At 39.0% G+C, this 19447-nt stretch overlaps 1 protein-coding gene across 3 annotated transcripts in view; it reads right to left on the bottom strand.

The window, feature by feature from the left end:
- Positions 1-2572: 2572 nt before the first annotated feature.
- LOC127579925 (putative sodium-coupled neutral amino acid transporter 10) overlaps positions 2573-19447 on the bottom strand; it is a 98727-nt gene continuing 81852 nt past the window's right edge. For all 3 annotated transcript variants that reach the window (XM_052032986.1, XM_052032987.1, XM_052032988.1), the window contains 4 exons: positions 18361-18834; positions 14168-14296; positions 7192-7359; positions 2573-6676 (listed from right to left, as the gene is read on the bottom strand). In XM_052032986.1, the coding sequence (XP_051888946.1) occupies positions 5493-6676; positions 7192-7359; positions 14168-14296; positions 18361-18834 (1955 nt within the window). In that variant the 3' untranslated portion in view covers positions 2573-5492. The remainder of the gene's footprint in view (positions 6677-7191; positions 7360-14167; positions 14297-18360; positions 18835-19447) is intronic.

Genomic DNA, 19447 nt, shown 5'->3' with positions numbered 1-19447 from the left:
AGGGTGGGTGGCCACTGTAAAGTCAAAGTGTATTCATCTGTAAATGAGCCTCACAAAGTAATGCTTTAGAATTTGGCAAAATGCAATTCTCTTAAAACAAAATAAATGGCGTTGTAGTGAGCTTACGATGAGATTATACAACATCTGCCATACCCTAACTTTTGTGTGCTGAATGTAATAGTGAAGTCATTTTATATATAAGAATTTTGATACTTTCATTTCATATGTTAATACAATTCTATGTTTAGTGTTATTGGAGAAACTGATATTTTATTACCAAATTGAGGTATTAGGATATCTATATCTTAAAAAAATTAGTTATCATTATGCATCCCCAAATCAAGTTCAGCAGCAATTACATACAACCTTCTTCAAAGCTGCTTCATCTTGGCTTTAAAGCTTCAGAAAAGTCTTTTATTCTCCCAGTGTGGCTTGGAGTAAAACCTTGTTCTCAGATGAAAAGAACTCAATAGCTTGTTTTACTCAGATCTTTAATTCTCTCCCTAGCACTGGTTTTTAGTCTCTAAATATCATCTTTCTGGAATAATAAATATTACTTGTGTTTTTAATCTGTACATTTACCCAAGAGGTTAAAAATAATTTGCACTGGTTTTGGATATACATTGGACAATTCTGTCAGACAGCACAGCTGAAAAGCAATCATGTGACACGGCATTCATGTGTTTCTGTACCAGACAGAGTCGAGCTGATCGACCTTGTCACTAATATCTCAGAAGTGAAGCTGTGATTAGTGCTTCCATTTTCTTGGTAGTATTTGCATCTCATATAAAACTTAAAGATAGCTTGATAAATGAGTCATTAGATACGACAAGGATATGACATGATCAGTACTGTATCTCCATAGGGGACCAGTGTGTGGCCAGACCTGGGATCTGATGTAGTCAGGTATGTGGCCAGAGCCAGGGATCAATGTGGTTCAGTGTATGGCTGGAGCCAGAGTCCAAAGGGTGTGGGCAGAGCATGGGATTGGGGACCGAGGTGGTTAACTATACTACTGGAGCCAGGGACTAGGAACACATTTCAGAATGTGGGTCAGCCTGCAGCTGGGCTCAAGAGCTGTCCACTGGAGCATAGCTGGAAATGTGGGCAAGAAGGTGGTGAGAAACCCAGAGGGAGATAGTGGGTATGGACTCCATCCAGTACGTGTGTGAATGTGCATGTTGGGCAGGACCTATACATGTGCCCACTAATGCATTCCCATGCAGTCATCTCAATTTATCTTATACCCCTTACCACTGGAACAAGACCTACCCCTGTGAAGCCCTTGTAGCAGCTGGTGTACAATGGCCACCTTACGTTAAAAGAAGCTGCTCAAAGGTGACTTCCACTCCACCATACAATGTTTGGGATCAACTGGACAATCCAGTATTTTAATCACCACCTGCCCATCTGTGGAAGAGTCTGCAGTTCCAGATTGGTCTGAAGAGCCACCTCCAAACCCAAAAAACAGGAGTGGAATCAAATCATCTTCAATCATGAGGAACTGCCTGTGGTTTGGCAGATGCTGCCAGTATAGTCTGGGCAAGTAACTGTAGTGCACACAACAAAATTAACTGAGCTTGCCTTTCTCTTCTAAATCCCATATAGAAATGAATGGAGATTCATACCCCATGCTCGGTCTGATTGGGCTGGTGATGAGACAGAAGGGTGAGGCATTGGCATTTGTCACTCACTCATCCTGGGTACAGTTAGGGCTACTGTCTGAAATGATTTTCAGGTGGCTGAATGCTGATTGTTCCCTTCATAACAACCAGTCACTGCTAATTAAACTGGCCCATTATTCAGCCCCATTAATGCTATATACACTGTCCTTATTTTTAAATTTTACAATTATGTTTGGCAATTTGCTAGAGAATTGTTAGAAACAAGGATATCTTGGAGTACGATGTCAGCACAGATAGAATGTAATTATATTGGTTGTTTCCATTGTAAATAAGGGCATAAATTCTTAATGAAGGTTATTCAAAAATTGTGACAAATTTTGTGGACCTGTATTTATAGAATTGTAACATTCCATCAGCAATTTTACACATTTATTTGAACTGCTCTCAAATGTGTCCAGCAAACATTGCTGAAACATCACTGATGCAGAATTGCTAAAGGGATTTATACAAATAATCAATTGTTATGTTAGAACCTACCAAAAATATCATTTGTTTTCGAAACTTCTTTGTAATAAAATTTCCCCCCACAGCAGTATAAAATCTTAATGTCCAATATAAAGTTTAATTTTAATTAATCCTTGCATCTGGACATCAATTCAGATTATTAGTGAAACACAGCTAACAATTTTTTAAAAATCAGATAAGTAAATATGGAACTGAGAGAGGTAGGCATTAAGTAGACTTGGGATAGGATTTAGATCTCAAAATTAACTTCAGGAAACAACCACAAAGTGAATTATGATCATTAGATAGTTTTGCAGTTTGTTATCTTTAAGCAGCAGATTAATTAAAATGGAAACTGCTGACAGGGAAATGAACAGATTCTACCATTTAACTGCAGCATTTCCAGGAAATACAATAAATACGATTCTATACCAATGTTTGTTAATCGCACTTTATTGATAAGCCAACCATTTACATTATAACAATGTATCTGCGTGTTCCATTTCCTTCTCCATCCGGAGTTAGTATTCATTTGGAATGTTTTCTTGGAATCTCATCAGTGACACTTTCTTACTTTACACTATCAATGGTTTAGTTCACATTCACTTTCAGTCATTTTCATTTTGTTGCTTTTTGCACTTAAACTTAATCCATCCCTTATTTCAAATGCAAAGGTGAACTGTTGAAGGATAATCCTGAATTAACTGAACAATAGCACTTCAAACGTTTAGCAAAAATGACAGGATTACACATAAAATCTGACCACAAGTATCAGGGAAGTATTAAAATATGGTACAGTAAGTTATAAGCAATATTTTAAAAACTGCAATGGATGAAAATGTCAGAATAAAAGATAAAATGCAAAGAACTTCCAGGAGGAATGTGAAAAATTCACTTTCATCTCAACTTTATGAAACTCAGATGCAGTTAACGGACAGAAAAACTGACCCAAAGTTTTAACTTTTCTACCAGATCAGTATTGCCATCATTTTTAACTCTGGACAGCATTTAGATGAGAACAATTAAGGTAGAAAATGTAATAAACATTGAGATTTTTAAATCATTAAATTTGGAAATCAGATTCAAATGTTTCCAGCAAGAACAATGAGCTTATTAAAAGCTGCAGGAAGTGGTATGGTTTTCACTTCCCCTATGTTGGTTCATAAGACTAACAGCACCTCGAGAGAAGGCACCAAGTGGAACTCAGGCACTTATCTACAAGAAACAATGAACTCAGATGGTGAAACAATAATCTCCTCTGCTTGTTTCCCAACAGGGAGCTTAATAAGGAACACTAGCCAAGGTCTGAGTACAGACCATCCTCTTTGCTGAGATGTTGCAGAATCTTTATTTTAATGTATATAAGTAAACTAACTGGTACACTACTTGTACGAAGATAGTAACATTTACAGTTTTGTAATGTTGCAAAAGGATAGAGACACATGCATCAACGTAAGTCACGTAAAATGAAACATAACAATAGTTGTTGGGACATGGATGATTTTAACCTTTGATTCCTTGTAGCATTGGTAATAAACAGATGGCAATTAATAAATGAGTAATAAATAGTTTAAGAAAAATTTACCCAGCAATCATATTTGCAACTTGGTGATGGACTGGAAAGTTAAGTCATTGGAAGATTTTTGTGGCTTAAAAATATTTGCAAAAATAGTCACTATATTTAGGCCACATTAATTTAGACAATTATAAATAACCTGCTTCTCTGCCCTGATCAGTTTCCATAAATAAAACTGATATTCTAACAAGGATTTGGAAATTGAAAAACTACTGCCTGTTCTGAATCCCGCATAGAATCTATCATACCATTTGTTTTAATACTATTATTTACAAGTGTGCCGAGTTTATACATCTTTGAACATAGATACTTAAAGTAAATTAGAAACACCCTAACAAAAAAAATTACATCTGTGAAAAGCTTGTAAATGGGAACAACTTGGTGGTAGTGCCAGCATGGCATTATTTGAATAGTCAACCTAATTAAATGCAACTAATTCCAGGGACTTGCATTCATATGGATTACATCTAAAAACTTGAATATTTGAAGCTTTAAAATATTTATCTCTGAGCCCCATGAGAAAAAAGAAACTTGGTATCTACTTTGTCTTTAAGGCATTTCCATGGAGTGAAAATAGACACCCCATGTTCCAACACTGATTGGCCCTTGAAATGATACCTGTTGCAAATGGGTATGGAAGATACAAATGAAATATTGTGTACAGTCAGAATTGAGAACCCAATTTTTTTTAAACACTTAAAATTGGTTACGTTTTCAAAAATTAATTCTTTATAAAAGTATACAAAGAAAAGTGTTTGTTTATATAAATAAAGCATTATTCAGGAATTTATTCTGGATTATTCATTTAAAATATACATTTCCATTTTCTGGGCCTAACAGTTGACCTACATATTTTGCCTACAGGTATGCTGTGCAGGAGTTAGATAAATGGCCACAATTAAATATTGCACCTTTCACCCATCATAAAATACACAATTAATTCAAAACACTACTGTTGAAAAGAACTCTTGCAAAATAATTCATCAGCTTTTCAGATGCCAAAATTACGATAGGGTAGTCATTATAAAATTCAATGCACAATGGATTAATGGAGAATCGAGCACATTTTAAGGCATAAAATGTGATCCAAAGTAGTTTATTTTAGCAGGAAAAGGAAGGTCTTGAATCAAATATTGATAAGAGTTTAGATGATAACTTGCTCGTGCACACACGTAAAAAAAAATAGGCATTAATCACACAAATCTTTATATTATTAAAATATACAATCAACTGCCCTAATGAATATCCATTTAGAAATATCCAATAAGAAAAGCTTGCTGTTCGCATTGAAGCAGCTTGTTGTCCCTGAGAGGAAATTGAAGACACTAGTAGTTGGGTAGTTTAGTTGCATTTCAAAGGTTTGAACATGGCCTTCATACAATCAATGGTACATTTAGCTGTCACAATCCCATAGGTTGCAGTACATTTTTATTCATTCTTGGTGGCTTCTATTAATAGATGCACAGAACAACAGGACTTGAGATTTTCTGTAATTCACACTTCTTTTAGAATTTCTGGATTACCCACTCCCTTCCGATAATCATCAGCTTCAATACATAACGTCCTTGTACAATTGCTATTTAGCAGGTAACCAAATTCCAATAACCTTTTCTGAATTACTTCAAAATGCTTCTTAAAATCCTATTTATTTGTTGTAAGTGGACTTCATTCACACAATGCAAACGGGACACTGTATAAGCTGCACGTGGCACACAAAGGAATCTCCATACCATCCATGAAATATTTTGTTTGAACCTCAAATATGTCCTCTGGAACATGGACAAGAATCATGTATCACCTTCGGTACTGGTCACTTGTTTCATCTTCCGGCTCTGAACGATCTGGAACGATCCTCCTGCTACCTGTTTCAGCTGGTTCTCCAGGGCACTTCGGAGATTGTCAGTTTTAAAGTTTGGCACTGGATCAAGGTTGATGATCAGTTTACCTCCATCATATGGATGACTTTCATCCATTTGTGACCTTAGGTCCCTCTTTTTTCTGCGTAGATCACCACCTCCATCAACTTTCAGGTCTTTGTATGGTTCACCATTCTTCTGGCTTGGATTCTTTTCCTTGTGTTGTGGCACAATGTTTGGGTCTGGCTGCATCTCATCATCTGAAGCTTTTCTATGGTTTTTCAAAGAATCGTCTTCAACTTTCCTTTTGTCAGATTCTTGTGCTCTATCTTTGAGATTTTCCTCTGGGTTTTTTGGAATTTTAGCTGCATTCACTGGCTGCTCAATTTTTTCCTTCCCATCTTCCATGTGTCCAACTGGATGATCATCCTTTCCCTCAAATACATCCTTACCTCCAACTCTTACTTTTTCAGTCTTCTCATCATGCTTCGGTTTTTGTACTAAAGGATTGGGCTCAATTTTCAATTCAATGCCATGAACTTCATTTTTTGATTTTACTTCAACATTGAGACCTTCAAAAACCTTTGTATCTTTATCTGGGATCTTCAGATTTCGAACCCCAGCTTCAGCTTCTTTCCTTTGAACTCTGATCACATTCTCTAAGGGAATATTTGGATTTCTAAATCCACGCTCTTGGGCAGATTTAGCTGCTGCTTCAGGAACTTCAGCATCATTCTGAAGCATCATCTTTTCACTATCTTTGCTTCTCAAGAGAAGTTCTGGAGCCCCAATGTTTTGGTCAATTTCTTTGATCAGCTGAGGGGCAACTTTATGAGCGTCAACATCAGTTTCAACATCTTGCTTAGGATCATGAACTTGACCCTGATTTTCTAGGGCACTGCGCTGAGCTTTGTGCATAACATTTTTAGGTCCAACATTATCCTTCTTGTGATCAGCTGCTAGCAAATCTTGGTCAAGTTTAGGAGGAGAGTCACCCTGCAAACCAGCATTGATTATTTGAGGCTTCTCCTCCTTCTGTCCATTCACAGCCTCGACAATTTTTACCCGATCTTCACTTCCTTGATCAATTTTCTCTTTCACGGGATTTTCATTATCTACAGAAATTTCAAAAAAGTAAAGGAGATGCAAGAGTAATAAGCAAAAGCATGAAAAATGATCAGATTTATTAGTTATAGAACAATAAAAACTTTATAATACTGTTAGTGGCCATTCTGCTCATTCGGCTGAATGGGCAGAATTCACCCATTTGCCTCTTTGATGCTGTTCCATAGATGTTATATAATTTTTAAATAGTTGGGTAAAATTATATATTGTTTAAAACAAGGACCTACATCAAAAGATACTGTAAGGATGGAATTTTCATTTTGATTTGCAGTCTAGAGGAAACCACCATGTTCAGTTCCTCTCTGCAGCATTAAGTTGCTTTGCTAGTTACATCACACCACATCAATCTATTGAGTGCTTCTGATTAATCTTGTCTCTAATGTTAAATACATCAGTAAAAATATCCGAAACTGAACAATGCTGGATAAATCTACCTCTTAAAGAACTGTCACCCAATTAGTACAGCATTGCCTATCTTTACTCTGTTCTTTATAATGGCTCTCACCCAGCTGTCCTTTGTCCTCATCATCATTCTTTTGCTGGTGAATCTCCTTGTGTTGTTCCTGAATGACAGCCAACAGTTTCTCCTGTTGGTCCAACAGTCGCTTCTGCTGTTCCTGCTGCTCTTTAATCACATTCAGTAAAACTACATGGTCCATGTGTTTTCCTTCACCTGCATGAGGAAAAAAAGTAAAGATGAAAGTAATATTTTTCAGGAAAGCTACATTGCTCTAAACATTTAGATCCACATGATTACAGTCTTTGGATTAATTTTGAGAACAAAAGTATCCCTTTCAGTCATTCATGCCATTTAATCAGAACATGACTGATTGGCAGTTAAGCCTCACTTGGTCAGCTTTTGATACCTTTACCAAACAAAAGCTATTTACCAGCTCTAACCGTTCTGTCATTTATAGTCTTTCCTGGAGAAGTATTCTAAATTTCTACCATGTGCAGAAAAATGCTCCCTAATTTCACTCTAAATAGCTTAACACTACATGGCCTAGCTCTAAGTTCATAGCCTGATGTTCTCAACTTCTCCCCACCCAACCCCACCTCCAGAGGAAATTGTTTCCTTGCGTCTACCTCATCCATTCCTTTTCACATTTTATGCACCTTCATCAGTTCACTCAATGACTCAAACTCAAGGGACTACCAGAGGTTTATGCAATTTATCCTCAAAATTCAACCTTCTAAGCCCCAATACTATTCTTATCTTCTGGTGCCAAATGCCCAAGAATAAAGCTTTTCAGAGAGATGGTGCTTAAAAATGTATATGGTACTTCTAATGGGGTTTGACCAAAACTCCATATTCTTGAAATACAAAATCCTCCATCTTATTTTCTAGTACCCTTCTTTTGTAGATTACTACAAAGGCACTTTTATTGTGGTTCTTTTTTGAGAGCTGGGGGTCCAGTGGTGGAGAAACATCAACACATTGATTGATGTAGAGACCTGAATTTAATTCAAGGTCTATAAATACAGCAATACAGATTTCATAAAAATTTCAGTTTCCAAAGTGTGATAGGAAGTGGGGCCATGTTATAATTCCCCATTTTCACAATGAGCAAACTACAGATGTTGATCCACAAGGAGGAAAGAAATGTCATCTAACTGCTAGCTGATTTTCAATATTTTAAACTGGCTAACGAGGTGGGGAATAAAATTGGAGAGATAAATGACTAAATGTGCAAAATATTTTAATATGTAAATTCTGCTGAGTACAACTTTCAGACCACAAAGCTTTCCTGTTTTATTTCTTAATCTGATCTGTTCACAAGATCACAAGACAAGGGAGCAGAAGCAGGCCATTCGGCCCATCGAGTCTGCTCCAAGGAAAGGGAAATAGAAATGAGAAATGGGGAATGGGGGAAAAAAAACTATTCTAAACCCAATTACCGGCCTTATCCCCATATCCCTTGATATCCTGACTATTTAGATATCTATCCATCTCCTCCTTGAACGCCCCCACTGATCTGGCTTCCACTGCTGTACGTGGCAAGGAGTTCCACAAATTCACCACCCTCTGGCTAGAAATTTTTCCTCATCTCTGTTTTGAAACTGTACCCTCTAATTCTAAGATTGTGCCCTCTGGTCCTGGACTCACCCACCAAGGGAAACAGCCTAGCCACATTTACTCTGTCCTTTCCTATCAATATTTTAAATGTCGCTATGAGGTCCCCTCTCATTCTTCTGTACTCCAGCGAGTACAGTCCAAGAGCCGACAAACGCTCCTCATAGGTAAGCCCTTTCATTCCTGGAATCATCCTCGTAAATCTCCTCTGAACCCTCTCCAACGTCAACACATCCTTCCTAAGATGTGGGGCCCAAAACGGCGCACAATATTCCAAATGAGGCCTCACTAGTGCCCCGTAAAGCCTCATTAACACTTCCTTACTTTTATACACTATACCTCTCGAAATGAATGCCAACATAGCATTCGGTTTCTTTACCACCGATCCGACCTGGTGGTTAACCTTTAAGGTATCCTGCACGAGTACCCCCAAGTCCCTTTGTACTTCCGTGCTTTAGATTTTCTCTCCTCCTAGATAATAATCTGCCCGCTTATTTCTGCTTCCAAAGTGTACAACTGCACATTTCCCTACATTGAATCTCATCTGCCATTTCCTTGCCCATTCTCCTAAACTGTCCAGGTCCCTCTGCAACCTTCCTATCTCTTCAATACTCCCTACTCCTCCCCCTATCTTGGTGTCATCCGCAAACTTAGCCACGGATGTGTTGACGTTGGAGAGGGTTCAGAGGAGATTTACGAGGATGATTCCAGGAATGAAAGGGCTTACGTATGAGGAGCGTTTGTCGGCTCTTGGACTGTACTCGCTGGAGTACAGAGGAATGAGAGGGGACCTCATAGCGACATTTAAAATATTGATAGGAAAGGACAGAGTAAATGTGGCTAGGCTGTTTCCCTTGGTGGGTGAGTCCAGGACCAGAGGGCACAATCTTAGAATTAGAGGGTACAGTTTCAAAACAGAGATGAGGAAAAATTTCTTTAGCCAGAGGGTGGTGAATTTGTGGAACTCCTTGCCACGTACAGCAGTGGAAGCCAGATCAGTGGGGGCGTTCAAGGAGGAGATAGATAGATATCTAAATAGTCAGGATATCAAGGGATATGGGGATAAGGCCGGTAATTGGGATTAGAATAGTTTTTTTTTCCCCATTCCCCATTTCTCATTTCTATTTCCCTTTCCTTGGAGCAGACTCGATGGGCCGAATGGCCTGCTTCTGCTCCCTTGTCTTGTGATCTTGCGAAACCATTTATTCCATCATCCAAATCATTAATGTACAAGGTAAAAAGGAGCGGTCCCAACACCGACCCCTGCGGCACACCACTAGTAACCGGTAACCAACCAGAACTAGATCTTTTTATTTCCACTCTTTGCTTCCTGTCAACCAGCCAATGCTCCACCCATTCTGTTATCCTACCCGTAATTCCATGACCTCTCATCTTATTAATCAGTCTCTTGTGAGGCACCTTATCAAAGGCCTTTTGAAAGTCTAAATACACAACATCTACCGCCTCTCCCTTATCCACCTTACCTGTGATTTCTTCAAAAAACTCCAATAGATTGGTCAGGCAGGATCTTCCCTTCACAAAACCATGTTGGCTAGGACCTATCCTGCCCTGCGCCTCTAGGTATTCCGTAACCCCGTCTTTGAGGATAGATTCCAATAACTTTCCCACCACTGAGGTCAGATTAATAGGTCTGTAATTTCCTTTATGCTGCCTCCCACCTTTCTTATACAACAGAACTACATTTGCGACCCTCCAGTCCTCCGGAACCATGCCGGAATCTATCGATTTCTGGAAAATAATCACCAATGCCTCCGCTATCTCTAAAGCCACCTCCTTCAGAACCCGGGGATGCACCTCATCCGGTCCGGGAGACTTATCAGTCTTTAGTCCATTTAGTTTACCTAGCACCTTCTCCCTAGTAATCTTAACTGAACTCAATTCCATTTCGTGAGACTCCTGACTAACCGGCACATTGCTGATGTCCTCCACGGTGAAGACCGATGCAAAATATTCATTCAATTCCTCTGCCATCTCTCTATCGTCCATTATAATAGCTCCTGCACCATTATCAATTGGTCCTATATCAACCCGTGTCTGTCTTTTACACCTTATGTATTTAAAAAAACTCTTAGTATCCTTTCGAATGTTATCCGCCAACTTCCTTTTCTAATTCATCTTTTCTTTCCTAATGACCTTCTTAGTTTCTCTCTGCAGGTTTTTAAAAGCTTCCCAGTCTTCTGTTTTCCCACTAATTTTTGCTTCTTTGTATGCCGCCCCTTTTGCTTTTATTTTAGCCTTCACCTCTCTCGTTATCCACATTTGTGCCTTTTTTCCATTAAAAACCTTTTTTCTTGGAATATATCTATCCTGCAATTTCCTTATTTCCTGTAGAAATTCCCTCCATTTCTCCTCTGCCGTCCCTCCAGCCAGCTTACTCTTCCAATCAACTTGGGCCAACTCCTCTCTCATACCATTGTAATTTCCTTTGTTCCACTGAAATATCGATACACCAGTTATCAGTTTCTCCTTCTCAAACTTGAAACTGCTCAATCATATTGTGATCACTGGTTCCCAATGGTTCCTTTACCTTTAGTTCCCTAATCACCTCTGGTTCATTACACAGCACCCAATCCAAAACAGCCGATCCCCTGGTGGGCTCTTCAACAAGTTGCTCTAGAAAAACATCCCTTAGACATTCCACAAACTCCCTCTCCTGAGTACTACCGCCATTCTGGATTTCCCAGTCCACCTTCATGTTAAAATCCCCCATAATTATCTTCACATTGTCACTCTGGCATGCTTTTTCTATCTCAAACTGCAACTTATCGTCCACTTGCTGACTGCTATTAGGGGGCCTATATATGACTGCTACTATTGTCCTTTTACCCTTGCTATTCCTTAACTCCACCCATAAGGATTCCACCTCCTCTGACTCAATATCCTTCCTTTCTATCGATTTTATATCACTACGAACCATCATGGCCACACCTCCCCCTCTTCCTACCCGCCTATCCTTCCTATACACTGTGTACCCCTGGACATTCAGTTCCCAATCACATCCATCATAAAGCCATGACTCGGTGATTGCCACAATGTCGTATTTATTAACCTGTAGTTGTGCCACTAGGTCATCTACTTTATTCCTAATGCTACGTGCATTTAAATACAGTACGTTTAGTCCGGTATCTGCTATTAGTTTTGTTGTACTTCTATTGTTCAGCAGATTATCCTGGCTTTCCACCTGTCTATCCTTCTTACCATCTTCACTACATACTACCTTAGACATGTTCCTATATACCTCATCCCCTATCCTAACATTCTGTATCCTAACATCCTGACTTGTTGTACTTCTATTATTCAGCAAATTATCCTGACTTCTCACTTGCCTGTCCTTCTTGCCATCCTCATTGGACTTGTTTCTATAAACTCCCTCCTTTACCTTAGCATCTTGTAACCTAACATCCTGGTTTCCATCCCCCTGCCAGATCAGTTTAAACCCTCCCCTACAACTAAATCAAACATTCCCGCCAAGATATTGGAACCTCTGGAGTTTAGGTGCAACCCATCCTTAGCGAATAGGTCATGCCTCCCCCGAAAAAGGTCCCAATTATCCAAAAATCTGAAGCCCTGCCCCCTGCACCAGTCACTCAGCCATGCATTCATCTGCCAGAGCTTTCTGTTCTTCCTATCATTGACACGTGGCACAGGTAGTAATCCTGAGATTACTACCCTTGAGGTCCTACTTCTCAACCTTCTCCCCAATGCCTTGTATTCCTCCTTCAGGACCTCTTCTCTTTTTCTACCTATGTCATTGGTACCTACATGTACCAAGACTTCTGGCTGCTCACCCTCTCCCCTCAGAATATTCTGGACCCGGTCCGTGATATCCCGTATCCTGGCACCAGGGAGGCAACACACCATCCGAGACTCATTGTCGCTATCGCAGAATCTGCTATCCGTACCCCTTACTATAGAATCCCCAATAACCACTGCATTTCGCTTCCTCCGCTGGACCACAGTACCAGGCACGGTGCCAAGGTCCCGGTTTCTGAGGTCTTCCTCAATCAGGTCATCCTCTCCAACCGAATCTAAAATGAGATATCGGTTTTTGAGGGGGACCGCCACAGAGGTGCTGTCTACAAACTCTTTATAACTCCTATCTATTTCCTGCTCGCTCTCCCTAACCAACCGAAGGTCATCGAGCTGCAGCTCCAGACTCTCAATCTGTTCCTTGAGGAGCCGCATCTCGGTGCACTTTGCGCAGATGTAGTTATCGGGGAGTCTGGTAGTCTCCCAGGGTCCCCACATCTGACACTCCAAACATAAGACCAACCCTAGATGCATCTTGCTGAATACCACTGAGTTCAACAAATAAACTAATAACCTACCCCCTCTCTATTAGTCTCGCCTCTTTCCCGCTCTCGCCGAAGCCCGTTGAGCCAAAGCCTAACCCACTCTGCTCCCTCTCACTCCGCTGCCCGCTCCGACGCTGCCCGCTAGATATGTTGGTCTGCTATTTAAATCGCCCGCGCGCTGCCGAGTGACGTCACGCACCTGCGCAGTCACTCGCCGCTATCCCGAACGCTAGAAAGAGAAAAAAAAATTGCTCCTTGTTAATTTCCGGCACTCTCCGCTCTCTGGTCGCTGGAAAGAAAAACTGAAGGTAACCCTCCGACTTTTAAATCGCCCGCGCGCTGCCGAGTGACGTCACGCGCCTGCGCAGTCACTCGCCGCTATCCCGAACTCTAGAAAGAAAGAAAAAAAAATTGCTCCTCGTTAATTTCCGGCACTCTCCGCTCTCTGGTCGCTGGAAAGAAAAACTGAAGGTAACCCTCCAACTTTTAAATCGCCCGCACGCTGCCGAGTGACGTCACGCGCCTGCGCAGTCACTCGCCGCTATCCCGAACGCTAGAAAGAGAAAAAAAAAATCGCTCCTCGTTAATTTCCGGCACTCTCTGCTCTCTGATCGCTGTTGAGCTATGAATCATAAAAGGAGAAAGCTACGTACTGCATTGATCAGCACTGTGCATTCTGTTTACTGGGCAAGTAAAATCGCTACAGACCAGCATTTTTTTAGAAATCACAATTTTCTTTGCAGCAACGAACTTAAGCAATTTATGATGTTGTGGGAGAGGTTTTAAAAGAAGCGGAACAACAATGTTCTATAATTAACTCGAAAAAGTTAAAAAGAAGTTGGTGAATCGGAGGTGTGTGAGAGAGAGAGGAGACAGTGATAAGGCTAAAGAAGGCAGGAGAATATACAAAGGACTAATGAGGAAAAAAATGCATTTGTACCATTGAGTATTTCAAAACCCTAAAATGGCTGTGCAGTCATAGATTTTAATGTCAAAGACACTGGCCAATGAAATGCTTAAAGTGGTATTTGTTTTGAACCAAAAACTTTCCAATAGCTTTACAGCTCAGTATATTTCCTGTCACCACTCACCCTCTACTACGTCTCCATCTTGCTTTCCTTCTACAATTGCATTTTCATTGTCTCTCTCATCTCGGATGCGTAACTGTGACTCTCCAGCTGCATCAACCTTTTCCAAAGATGGCAAATCCTTCTTGTTGACTTTATGGGGAGGAGTAGGATGCGAGGTGGGGAGACAAAATGGGAAAACAAAAAATTCTTTATAACTAAGTTACATGCAAATGCCGAAGAATAAAACACTGGGTGTGTACTAAACTAGAACATAAATTTAGTTAAAAATGCACAGACCATACCACCATCCTTTTTTAGTTTTTGTAAATATTTCTTACTTAACCTTGGGTTTTTATTCTGCCAAATATATGAAAGAACTTTAGAATCAATAGTGTCAAAAAAAAGATTTCAGAACAAAAGTTGAAATCGCTTGAAATAAATACAAAAATTTTGGTATCTTAACGACATTAATTCAGCCTACCAATGATAGAGACAGTGGAGACCATTTAGTAAATAATTGTTTAACGTGGCCAATTACAGGTAGTAGATTAGCTTTAAGTAAGTCCTTATGTCTCTTGGTAATTTTAACACCTAAATACATAAAATAATCAGTTAACAATCTAAAAGGTAATTGGCTATAAATTGGGGTTTGCATATTTAATAGAAAAAGTTCACTCTTATTAAGATTTAATCTATAGCCAGCAAAAACACTAAACTGATCTAATAGTGATAGTACTGCAGGAATAGATTCCTCCGGATTAGAAATATAAAGTAACAGGTCATCTGCGTAAAGAGATATCTTATGAATCTGCTGTCCACAAGTAATACCACATATATTTGAAGAATCCCAAAGTGCAATAGCCAAAGGTTCTAAAGCAATATCAAATAATAAAGGGCTTAATGGGCAGCCTTGTCTAGTACCTCAAAAAAGCCTAAACAAAGGAGATCTTTGATTATTAGTAAGTATTGAAGCCATAGGTGCATAACATAATTAGATCATAGATTAACAATAATCTATGATCTAATTATGAAAATTCGTTCAGACCCACTGGACAAAATTAAGAATGAATAGGAAAGTGAACTCCAGACATCTATACCTACAGAGACTTGGAAGAAAATTCTTCATTTAGTTAATACATCCTCAATGTGTGCCCGACATTCTTTGACACAGTTTAAGGTAGTTCACAGGACCCATATGTCAAAAGATAAGCTAGCTCGTTTTTATCAACTTATAAATCCTATATGTGACAGATGTAAATCAAATGTGGCTTCTTTGACACATATGCTTTGGTCCTGTCCTCTTTTGGAAAAATATTAGAAAGATATTTTTAACATTATTTCAAATGTATTGAAGATTGATTTACAACCTCATCCTATCACTGCAATTTTTGGATTACCAAGGATAGAGTCTGGCCATCTATCTGCCTCCGCTAACCATATGATTGCCTTTGTTACCTTAATGGCCAAACGATCCATTTTGCTTAAATGGAAGGATCCAATACCCCCTACTACTTTTCAATGGTTCTCTCAAACTATATCATGTTTAAACTTGGAAAAAATTAGGAGTGGTACTGTCGATCCTTTGCTTAAATTTGAGGAAGTTTGGAATCCATTTATTCAATATTTTCACATGATATAGATCACCTTGTAATAACCTTTCAACTTAGAGGAATGGAGTTGACGACATAATATTGCTCTGTTTCTACTGAGAAATTTTAGTCCAGTTTTTCTTTCTGTTTTTTTTTAAATTTTTTTTCTTTAGTTTAGTTTGGTTTGATGTAATAAATCTTTTTCTTTCCTTTCTTTTATATTATATTCATTCACTAAGAGATCGTTGGATCTACAGATTTTTTTAATATACTTTATTGTTTTTTTATGATTATCCATGCCACGATTGTTCTTCCGATCTCTTTGTATTACATGTACAAACATTGATGTTATATATTAACCTGTATTAATTTGAAAACTAATAAAAAGATTGAAAAAAATGCACAAATTTCCTAGCAGCAGCCAGCTGTCCATGGTTGCTATGGGCCTACATATTACCAAGTTACCTTTTGCCAATCTAGTAGGTTAACCATCTCACCAAAAACACCCTTCACCAATGTAATAAACAGTGCAGTGTGTGTGCAAAATGCTAAATCAAAAAAAAATGCAGAAGCTGGCAATCAAAGACAGAAAATGCTGGATAAACACAGCAAATCAGGCAGTGTCCATGGAAAGAGAAACAGTCAACATTTCAGGTCTACGACCTTTTGTCAGACCAACAACCAGATTTTGCAGAATTTTCTGTTTTTGTATGCAAAATACTATTGTACAGAGAACAGGGGCCTAAAGCTCATGAAACTGTTTGAAAAACAACCTTGACAACTGGCTACACCAAGCTGTTGAATTACCTGGCTGCAAAACCCGTTGAAGACTTTGGACATTTAGAAATGTCTCTGATACCCTGAAACATTTAAACTTTTAACAATCAAAACTTAAAAACAAAGTGAAACTAAAACACTTGAATATTCAAGAACACAATCAAAACACTTAATTAACCTCAACACGTTCAAAAAATATTACCCAATAACCCTCACAGTTGTTCCTCTCCAATGAAATGAGAGGCACTGCTGTTCCTGCGCCAAGCGCAATTTGGCAAAGGTTGAGTCGGCAGTTTCCCTGAGTGCTGGGGAACTTCACAAATGTGTGCTCCTTGCTAGATTCCATGAGGACTCCAACATACAATGGCTGGGAAGGAACTACCCGCAAATTTAGGACTTCAAAATTCACCCACAAGTCCCATACTTTGTGACATTTAAGCAGGGAAATGGCATTTCCATAAAATCCAGACCAGTGTTTTTCTGTTATTTGCTTTGTTCAGTAATTGCAATCGTGTTTTTGTGACACTAGAGGGCTTCAATGCCCTTCATAAATTCAATGAAATTCTGTGCAAATAGAGCTAAACCCAATCTGCAAGTTTTAGTTGTGCATGTCATTTAGCCTGTAGTTCTAGTTTGTTGTCAGTAGACAGCTGGCCAATGAATATTGGTGACTCTCCCACAGTGTACTCACAAAGAGCAAGGGCTAGGTATTACACTACCTATATAGCAGTGGCACTGTGCCTGTTTACAGGAATTCTTTTCGCTGAAATGCACAGTAAAGTTTCAGCGGAAAAGATGGAAATACAGAAAATGGTTCTGTGCTGTTTGACCAGTAAATTATTGAAGTTATAGATTGATGACGACCTCAACAGGTGACAGGCTCAAAATATACAAGTAACGTACAGAATATTCTAAAGATGAACTAAGACTGCCTTATACCACTAAAATGGCAGAGATAATGCTGTGACACCTATTAACAGGTTACCTGTATAGGTGCTGGTTACATTTTATTATTATCCCCAACTTCACTTCAGTTTCTGCCCTGACCACAGGGAGATTAATCAGGTCTTAAAGAGTGCAGCTTTGCTGATGTTAGCTGCACTGAAGAAATTTAAGTCAGCAAATTAAAATGCAAAACCATTTTTGTGAACAGGCCAACTGATATTAAAATATTTTTGGCCAAAATAAGCGTCAGCAGTCACTGAGGAAATGTCCAATTTCTGCAGGAAACAATTAGATGAATGGATTAATTCAATTGAACTATCCAAACAGGAAAACTGAAGCTCAACAGATAGACTGCTGCAATTCTTTTTTACATTACTTAGTCTCTCCCAGCTTTTCATAAATATGGCAAATCAACTGAGAATGGTAGTGAGGAGAAAGGAGGTGGAAACAGCACAACCGCTGCCAAATCCCTACAAGTAAATTTGGGATGTGTGGGTGGATACGATGAGAGGAGTGAAAGGTCACTGGTAATCAGAAGCCTGCTGAATTAGACAAGCCATATTAATATCATGGCTAAAGCAACAATGCAGATGTTACACTCTTTGGGATGAGTAGCTCACCACTTGATTCTTCCGAGTCTACTCAACAACTTTTCCTTCAAATGTACATGGCTTATAAGTGTGATGGCAAGTTCTGCACTTCCATGCTGGTTGCAAACATAAGAAAAATTGTTAAGCAGCATTCCAGACAAAGCAGATCACCTGATCAATGCCTCTGCCAATGAACTTGATATGCAGTCCGTCCCTATCCTTCAGTGCACTGTGGCTACAATTTACATTATCTACAGGAACTAATGCAGTAACCTGCTAAGGTTTAAGGTGGATCTGACCAGATGCAGCTTACCATTTTTAGCATCTTTGTTGTTCATGTTTTCTACCATTCCTTCTTGATTATGAATCACGGAATCATCTTTTCCAGGAATTTTGCCATGTTTATCCATCTTTTGTTGCTGTATTTCTACACCCGCTTGAGGCACTGCACCTTTTGCATTCATTTCCACTTCCATCTTGGCTGGCTGTTCCTTTTGTTCTGATTTAACTTCTGGAGCATTTCCAGGATTATTGATATCATTTCCAATTTTTCCACCCTGTTCTTTTACTACAGGATTAACCTTCGCTTCCTCTTTTGATTCTTTTACCTCCTTTTCTTTAACATTTATTTTGGCTTCCTGCTTTACATCATTTGCCTGCTCAGCTTTCATCATTGGTAGTTTCTTTTCGTTCGATTCGTCACCATCCATACCTTCATCTACAATAACCTCATCGTGTGGGTTGGGTGGTTCATGTCGATGAGCTTCTCCGACAGGATGAGCAACCCCTGAAAAGAAAAAAAGCTGTATGTAAATACAACAAATTCTTCAGAATCACACAATATCAACTGGTAATTTTTCATTTTTTTTTAAGTAGCTGTCACTTAAAAAAAGTTGCATCTTTTTTCACTATACTCCACCTCCTTTCATTATATGCTTCTCATCTAATAACAAATTATGAGTTACAACAATACAATCAAGACCCGTTGACGTATTCACTGTACGTTTCATCATTTTTGCTTCCTATCATAATCAACATGACTGCAGTTGATGAGAGCAAGCAGTCTAGTTACTTTTATACAACAAAATGTTTATCAGGTAGCTCAGAGTAAACCTCATCAGCACAGTTATCTATCTTGAGTTGATCAACCCACAAAGCCCCCAGTCCAGTGGTGTTGCTCAGTAAATTTAAAATCAGATAGCAGATGGGCAAAACTAATATCTCCAAAAGTTTTTGGTTGCTTTCTACATTCAAATAAAAAAAGTGCACTTCAGTTGAAAACAAAATACTGCAGATATTACTTCATAAGTTACGACTATGCTTGTTTGATCATTGTTTACAGGTGGATTTTATTTTGTTGTTTGCTTTGTGATACCAAACTCCAATTTCTGTTACTTTCA

This window comes from Pristis pectinata, chromosome 18 (assembly GCF_009764475.1).
Source record: "Pristis pectinata isolate sPriPec2 chromosome 18, sPriPec2.1.pri, whole genome shotgun sequence".
In the NCBI taxonomy this organism is placed as follows: Eukaryota; Metazoa; Chordata; class Chondrichthyes; order Rhinopristiformes; family Pristidae; genus Pristis; species Pristis pectinata.
This window is presented reverse-complemented; position numbering and strand designations above follow the sequence as displayed.